The sequence below is a fragment of the Capsicum annuum genome, chromosome 4 (assembly GCF_002878395.1).
Source record: "Capsicum annuum cultivar UCD-10X-F1 chromosome 4, UCD10Xv1.1, whole genome shotgun sequence".
Taxonomy (NCBI): Eukaryota; Viridiplantae; Streptophyta; class Magnoliopsida; order Solanales; family Solanaceae; genus Capsicum; species Capsicum annuum.
Window position 1 is genome coordinate 66369198 of NC_061114.1, and position 8809 is coordinate 66378006.

Sequence of the window (8809 nt, forward strand, 5' to 3'; positions counted from 1 at the left end):
CCCCCCCCCCCCACCTCGGCCTTCAACCTGCCGCCGCCCGGTCTCCAGCCGCCAATTCGGTCTCCAACAGGCCGAAACTCCGTCTGCAACCGCTACGCCGTCTCCAGCAGCCGCAGCTCCAAGCGAAAGCCGGTGACTTCTAACCTTTGTTATTTCGTTATTTCGTATTGCATTTTATTTCATTATTTCATATTCCATCCTTATTGCATTTTATTTCATTATTTCATATTCCATCCTTAGTATTTTGCTCGTAGTAGCCCCTGTACCTTGTCTGCTGTCTGTTGTTGCTGTTGCTGTGGTCGTTTCTTAGTTTTATTTCGGGAATATTACTTTGAATGTGTGTGAGCTTTGTATTTCCTTGCTGCTGCTTTGATACTGTCACCGGGTTCATCTTTATATTTTCCTATACTGTCGGGTAGTTGTGGCTGTGGGTGGTAATGGGTGGATAGGGTCATGTCCGAGGGGGTTGGGGCGTGGGGCCGTGGTGGGGGCGGGGGATGGGGAGAGGGCGGGAGTGGGCGGGAGGCCAAGGTTGGGCCGAGGGGGAGGGAGTGGGGGGCGTGTGGATAGCGACGGTAGGCTGAGGGTTGGGTCTTGGAATATAGGGACCCTTCAGGGTAAGTCCGTAGAGCTTGTGAAGATTCTTAGGAAGAGGAGGATCAACCTTGCGTGTGTCCAAGAGACCAAGTGGGTAGGGTCTAAGGCTAGGGATGTGGATGGTTACAAGCTGTGGTACTCTGGGAGCGAGAGGCGTAGGAATGGAGTTGGCATCTTAGTAGATGAAGAGCTTAGAGGTCAGGTAGTGGAGGTGAAGAGGATCAACGATAGGTTGATGACTATTAAGTTGGTCATTCGGGGGTTTACCCTGAACGTGTGTAGTGCTTATGCGCCGCAAGTGGGAGCGGAGGGGGAGGAGAAGATGCGGTTCTGGGAGGCTTTGGAGGAGGTGGTGAGAGGCGTGCCCAGTTCGGAGAAGATTGTTGTAGCAGGGGATTTCAACGGGCACATCGGGGCGCTACCGGGAGGCTTTGGGGATGTGCATGGTGGTTTTGGTTTTGGAGAGAGAAATGAAGAGGGGGCGACCCTATTGGAGTTTGCGAGGGCCTTTGGGCTGGTGGTGGTGAACTCGGGCTTCCCGAAGAAGGACGAGCACCTGATCACTTTTCGGAGCGCGATAGCCAGGACCCAGATTGACTTTTTGTTGCTTAGGAAAGGGGATAGGGCGTTGTGTAAGGACTGTAAAGTCATCCCGAGTGAGAATCTCTCGACCCAACATAGGCTTTTGATTATGGATTTGGGTATAAAGAAGAATAGAAAGAGGAGGAGTAAGGAGTGTAGACCGAGAATTAAGTGGGGCGGCTTGACGCCAGTGAATGCGTGGGAGATAGGGGAGAGGTTGGCGGGCAAGGGGTTGTGGGAGTGTGGGGGGGACGTGGATAGTATGTGGGACAGGGCGGCAAGGTGCATCAGGGAGAATGCAAGGGAGGTGTTGGGTGTTTCTAGGGGCCGGGCCGGTCACCATCGGGGGGATTGGTGGTGGAATGAAGAGGTGGAGAAGAAAGTGGAGACCAAGAAAGAGGCGTATGCTAAGTTGGTGGAAAGTAAGGACGAAGAAGAGAAGCGGGTAAACAGGAAAGAGTACAAGCTAGCAAGGAAGGAGGCGAAGTCAGCGGTCACGGCAGCTAAGACGGCCGCTTTTGAGAGCTTGTATGCAGGGTTACAGGGGAAAGGAGGGGAGAAAAAGTTGTTTAGACTCGCTAAGGCTAGGAAGAGGAAGGGTCGTGACCTCGATCAGGTGAGGTGCATTAAGGGGGAGGACGGTAGAGTGTTGGTGGAGGACGGCCACATAAAGAAGAGATGGCAGTCGTACTTTCATAGGCTCTTGAATGACGAGGGGGACAGAGCTATTGTGTTAGGGGAACTGGAGCACTCAGAGGAGTGTCGGGATTTTAGCTATTGTAGACGTTTTAAGGTAGAAGAGGTTAGACAGGCAGTCCGCAGGATGCGTAGGGGTAGGGCAACGGGGCCGGATGAGATACCGGTGGAGTTTTGGAAGTTCGTTGGAGAGGCTGGTGTAAGGTGGTTGACTGGATTGTTTAATGAAATTTTCAGGACGGCAAAGATGCCCGAGGCGTGGAGGTGGAGTACCATGATCCCTCTCTATAAGAATAAGGGGGACATTCAGAGTTGTAATAACTATAGGGGGATTAAGTTATTGAGTCACTCTATGAAGATCTGGGAGAGAGTGGTCGAGGTGAGGCTGAGACGGATAGTGTCTGTCTCGGAAAACCAGTTCGGATTTATGCCCGGCCGCTCGACGACGGAGGCAATCCACCTGGTACGGAGGTTGGCGGAGCAGTATAGGGAAAGGAAGAAGGATCTGCACATGGTGTTTATCGACATGGAAAAGGCTTACGACAAAGTCCCCAGGGAGGTGCTTTGGAGATGCTTGGAGGTGAGGGGAGTACCGCAGGCATATATCAGAGTAATTAAGGATATGTATGAGGGAGCGAAAACCCAGGTGAGGACGGCGGGAGGAGACTCAGAGCATTTCACTGTCCGGACAGGATTGCATCAGGGATCTACTCTTAGTCCCTTTTTGTTTGCGTTAGTAATGGATGTGTTGACGCGGCGTATTCAAGGGGAGGTGCCGTGGTGTATGCTCTTTGCAGACGATGTAGTTCTGATAGATGAGACTCGAGGGGGTGTAAATGACAAATTAGAGATGTGGAGGCAAACTCTTGAGTCTAAAGGGTTCAAGGTGAGCAGAAGCAAGACAGAGTATGTGGAATGTAAGTTTAATGACGTGAGGCGGGAGAACGAGGTAGTAGTGAAGCTGGAAGCACAGGAGGTATGTAAGAGGGATAAGTTCAAGTATCTCGGGTCCGTGATCCAGAGTAACGGTGAGATTGACGAGGATGTCTCGCACCGTATTGGGGCGGGATGGATGAAGTGGAAACTCGCGTCGGGGGTGCTGTGTGATAAGAAGGTGCCGCCCAAGCTTAAAGGCAAATTCTATAGGGTGGTAGTCCGTCCGGCCTTGCTGTATGGAGCGGAGTGTTGGCCAGTTAAGAACTCCCACATCCAAAAAATGAAGGTGGCAGAAATGCGGATGTTGCGCTGGATGTGTGGACTGACTCGAGGGGATAGAGTTCGGAATGAGACTATCCGGGAGAAGGTTGGTGTGACTTCAGTGGAGTGTAAGATGCGGGAAGCACGATTGAGATGGTTCGGACACGTGAAGAGGAAGGGCATGGATGCCCCGGTCCGTAGGTGTGAGAGGCTAACGTTGGATGGTTTTAGGCGGGGTAGGGGTAGGCCGAAGAAGTACTGGGGTGAGGTGATTAGGCGGGACATGGAACAGTTACAGCTCACCGAGGACATGACCCTAGATAGGAAGGTCTGGAAGACGCGAATTACGGCAGAAGAGTAGGGCCAGATTGGGTCGCTAGTGTAGGGAATTACTTGGTGGGGGTTTTTTTATTTTTTATTTTTTATTCCCGTTATGATTCCGTATTCAGTGTTCCATGCTTATTACGAATCTGTGTGCTTTCCTCTGCTTTCCTCTGTTTTATATTCCTTATGGGTGCCGTATTTATGTTATGTCATCTGCTTCTGTGCTTTACTATGTGTTTGTGTGATATCTTGTGCCTTGAGCCGGGGGTCTTTCGGAAACAGCCTTTCTACTTCATCAGAGGTAGAGGTATGGACTGCGTACATCTTACCCCCCCCAGACCCCACTAAGTGGGAATACACTGGGTTTGTTGTTGTTGTTGTTGATGTGGATGCTGTGTGTTGGTGCAAAATGTTAATTGTCTCATTGTTTTAGAGTCTCAAATTACTTGTTACTTTATATGAATTAGCATATTCCTTGTTAAGTTGCTTTGTTTTTCCTTTTGTTTTTCTTATGTGATTCAATTTCTTTTTCCTGTTTATAATTGATGTGGATATACTTTATAGGCTTTTCTCATTATCTTGTGCTAATTTATTATGATCTAAGGAAGTTATTGCCGTGTTCTTTCTTGTTAAATCCAGATGAATATGAAACGGTACATTGATTGTTTTGTTTTGGAATTTAATGGCAGCCAAAGTTATGTCTATTTTGAAGGTTACTTAGATTGGCCAACACGGTAAGTTTGACACCCAAAGTTGCATTGGTGTTCTAATAGGTTGTTCTGGTGCCACAACTTGTGGTTCCGAGGAGCTTATTGTATATGTAGAGAGACAATATGTTCTGTTTAGCTTTTTATATGTTTGATGATAGTAGCAGCTATTAGGTTTTTGAGTTTTGGTTGGCTAATTTTGTTACTTTACTGTGAGCTTGATTTTATGTAGTGTGAATCTGGTTTGTTTTTCCTTTCCGCAAATTGCTAAAGGTGAAGTTCATTCTTCTAGATGTTGATGTATTGTGGCTCATGCAACAAAAGAACTTGAATTAATTCAACAACTTCTAGTATATTGTTGAAAATCCATTTGTTAGTGCCTGGTTCATCAAACCAGACCCCTAGAGAATCAAGACCATCTGGATAAAATTAATTAATTTAATTAAATATTAATTGTCTAATAGAAATATGTCATGTCATAAATGAGGTGGGTTCAATAGGCAGTTGTTAAATAGAAGGGCAAAATTGACCCAATGGATAGACAAGAAGGGCATTTTAGGCTTAATAGGTAGATGGAGGGCATTTTTGCACCATTTTAGATAGTTGAAGGGCATTTTAGGCCCTTTCCCGTAATCAAAATGAACTATCAAAGAAGTATGTTTATCAACTTTTTAAAGAAATAAAGATGAAGCAAAGTTTAGAACCATGTTCTCCAATTTCACGGAGTGTCCTTAAGGAATTAATTCCCCTCAAGTACCCGAGGTTACAGAATTTTTCCTCCCAAGATAAAATGGCTCACAATCTAAAGGTAGCGGTACCTCAAACTTTCAGATTCATCGAACACACAACGGATGATGATCACAAAGAGTTTTAAGAAGAATGATGCTTTTCAACTCTTAAAAATCGTTCCTATACCTGAGGAAAAGTTCAGGTATTTATAGCCATTAGGTGTCCCTTCGAAAAGAAAGCAATGGTTCTTGAAAAGAGGCATCATTTCTGAACATTCACGTAACCTACGCCCGGACTATGCTGGACCTGCGGCCGCACGTCACCTACGCCCGGACTATGCTAGACCTGCGGCCGGTGGACTTGCAGCCGCAGGTCGCCAGGTGTGCGCACAGGTCACTTTTCTGCGCGAAACAGTATGCCTTTTACCTCGAAGGGTTGCGTCCCTTCGAAGTGCAAGTCGCCAAGTGTGCGCACAGGTCACTTTTCTGCGCAAAACAGTGTGCCTTTTACCTTGAAGGGTTGTGTCCCTTCGAAGTGCGTTGTGCATGGCGTCCGAAATGCGTCCACATATATAGAGAAACATTTCCATTGGATTTTTGGATCATCATTTCACTTGGTTTCCAAGTTTCAAATAAACTTTAACCAAAAAATTAATCAAAGCCAAAACCGAGCGACGACGATGGCGCGAGGCATCTCTTTTTTCTTGCCTCACTATCCATTTGAAGGTGTGTTTCTTAATAAAAACACATTAAGGTTGCTTTCTCCCACCAATGTGAGAGAACTAGACTTTCCTAAATTGAAAGCTCACTTTCCCTCCAAATCATTCCCTCCATTTTTTATTCACATGCCCAACTTGAACCCAACTGTAGTTACTCCAAATAGTAGATATCCTATAGTGATTGAACTAAAACGTGACAGTAAATGGGCGTAGAGCCAGAAACTAAAACTAAATAATTGAGTCAATTCCTTATATTGTCACTCAACTTAGGAAAATGTCCCACTAAAGTCATTTATCCTTTTTTTGTTCCAATAATATCATCCAAGTTTGTGCATTTTCCTTACAAACTAATAATTATTAAAAGTGACTCAAAAAATTACCAAAATAGTCCATCAAGTTTGAAATTTGAATTTAAATAGTCCTTATTTTTTACATGAAATATTAATAGGCCTCCAATTATTTTTACTTTTGTACTTCTTAAATTAGTTTTAAATATATTTTATCAATAAGTGCATAATATAATTTAAAAAGACACATCATAATATTAAAAACGAATTAAAAAGAAAAAAGATGTTAAATTAGAGCTTAAAATAGGTAGTTATATTTTAAAGAAAATAAATAAGAAGTACATTTATTGTCCAAATTGGTAAATGTATTCAGTTTTAACAGCCAAGTTGACGAGGCGATATAATTTTCTCTGAAATAATATCACAAGACGGATAAAAACAATATTGAAACATTAAAATATTTTTAAGTTACGAAATGGTTATATAAAATCACCTAATTTTATTTGATAGTGAATGATTGATGTTATTATCATGGTATCCGTTAATATCCATTATTTTTTTAAATAAAAATCCTTTAAAATATTTACATATAGTTCTTCTACTAGCTAGAGACCCTAGTTTGTTTGTTTTTTATTTGCAGGAATTCATCATCTCTTTTTCGACAATAATTTGGAGTAGAAGAAACTAACAACTAACTTGAACTATTTTATCAAAAATAAAGGCTAATCCTAAAATGACTAAATATAGAACATTATTTTATTATTGAATTCCTACGTTTCCAAATAAACACAGTACATATAAACTTATTTCTAATAATTTTAATTGTAATTTTTGGTGAAAGTCGTTAAATTTAATATCGCAGTTAGAAGTTGAAAGAAAATTGAACTCACTAAGTTTTATAGTTGAAAGGTTATTTATATTTCATATTGTTAACTAATAAGGTTTATTTAAATTTAAATTCAAATTACAGGACTTTTTTTATTATTTTTCTCTCATCTTTTGAGTCACTTTTAGCAATTATTGATTTTTAAGAAAAATGCATAAAGTTGGATGAAATTATTGAAACAAAAAAAAAAATCACTATAATAAATATTTTCCTAAGTTGAGTGACAATATGAGGAATTTACTCTAAATAGATTGATTTCCCCATTTTTATATGAAATTGAATGTTTAAATTGTTTCCATTTCAGCCATGTAAAATTAGTTCCACTTTTGAAAAATGAACTACCTTTCATCCTTACCTCTGAATATTCGCTTTGCCTTTTCCCACTCGTAGATAAAGTTTAAATTCAAGGACTTAATTACTATCTTCGTTGTTACAATTTAACGTAACATAAGCACAATGGCTTAAACCTTTAATACAGTGGTCATATAATTCAACATGATCGTGAGTAAGTATCATCGTCGCCCCATGTCAAAATGAATATCCACATGATTGGTCAAACACGTGAAAATTCTTTTTGATAATGATGGCGGTGAGGTTCAATCCTGGGATCTCTGACTACTCCGACAACACATTGAAGTACGTGACCATTCTTCAACTGAAAAAACTGTGAGAGAGAACACGCAAGGATTTCTAAAATGAAAGCAAAGCATGCAGTTCAAAAGAAGTAAACTAAATTATGAGAGATGATATGGTTACCTCAGTTCTAATGGTGCGTCTATTGAGGAAAGGGCCAAGAGGGAATGGAAATCCAGTGAAATTGAGGTAAAATCTTCCCCCACTAACACCAGACTCATTGCTTTGTTCGGAAGCTCTACTACCAGTAGTAGCAGATACTAGCAAACAAACATCATTTCCAGCTTTGTTTCTTCTGGTTTTTAGCTGTAAACTGATGCCCTTTATTGGAAACCCACTACTGAAATTGGATCCAAATTCCCTAGAAGATGATGTGCAATGTAAAACTGTAGATTTTGTTGACGTCGAACCCATGGATGCTACCATTGTTTCTTTCTTACCAATTAACAGAGGTTCTCTACTGGATCTGTATATCTGTACGGAAGTTGATGGTGGGTAGCACTTGCGACACGTGGACGATCCATGTTAGATTGTCCTGCTTGGTATTTTTATAATTTTCGGTGGACGACAATAATAGCCCGGAAAATTTATGCAAGTTTCTAGAAATATCACCTCTCACCGCTAGGGCTGCACATAAAATCTCAAAAATCAAATTACCGAATCGAATCGAAAAGTTTAATAATTAGCGTTAGATAATTTGGTATTTAGTATAATATTTGGGAGTAAAATTTTAACATTTCAATTTTCGAAATTAAATTTGGTTCAAGATATTAATACTATTTAGTATTCGGTATTTACCGAATATCAAATTTATATTATATATATAATATACATATAACCAACCCAATAAAAAATAGTATTAGTCACTCCAAAAAAATTCTTGAAACTGAATAATATATTCGTAAAAAGAAATAAAAAGAATACTAAATAAGGTTTCAATTAAATATACTATTTGAGGTTTATTTGCACTTCTCCAACTTTAATATGGTAAAATCAAATACCGTACCGAACCAAAATTTAATTTATCGATTATTGAATTATCGAACGGATATTCATAAGTATGGTATGTGGTATCGATGCTCAAATACTGATTACCGAATCCAAATTTTAAAAATACCAAACTAAATACCGTACGTCCACCCCTACTCATCGGAGATTTTTTATCAGCTAAACTACATAAATCACCGTGGCTTAATTTTTTATCCCTTATAAGAATAGTCTTGTAAAACTAATCTCTTTCTTTTCTTTATAAAATACAATTATCTATTTGTCCGTTAATATTTCAAATATTTCTAAACAACTCTTTCAAATTTTATTTTTTCTCATTTTTAGTTTACTTTAACTTTTATCGTTTTTTTTTTTCTCTTTTTTCTTTTTTAGTATTTTTCAATACTTACTTTTTTTTCCTCTCAACTTCTATTTTTTTAAAAATTTATTTTTATTAATCTTTATT

General features: G+C 40.3%; 1 protein-coding gene across 2 annotated transcripts in view; it reads right to left on the minus strand.

The window, feature by feature from the left end:
* LOC107868005 overlaps positions 1-7994 on the minus strand; it is a 25905-nt gene extending 17911 nt beyond the window's left edge. Inside the window, exon 1 of one of the 2 annotated variants that reach the window (XM_016714541.2) lies at positions 7480-7994. In XM_016714541.2, the coding sequence (XP_016570027.1) occupies positions 7480-7782 (303 nt within the window). In that variant the 5' untranslated portion in view covers positions 7783-7994. The remainder of the gene's footprint in view (positions 1-7479) is intronic. The other variant, XM_047411832.1, reaches the window with a different exon arrangement.
* Between the last annotated feature and the right edge of the window lie 815 nt (positions 7995-8809).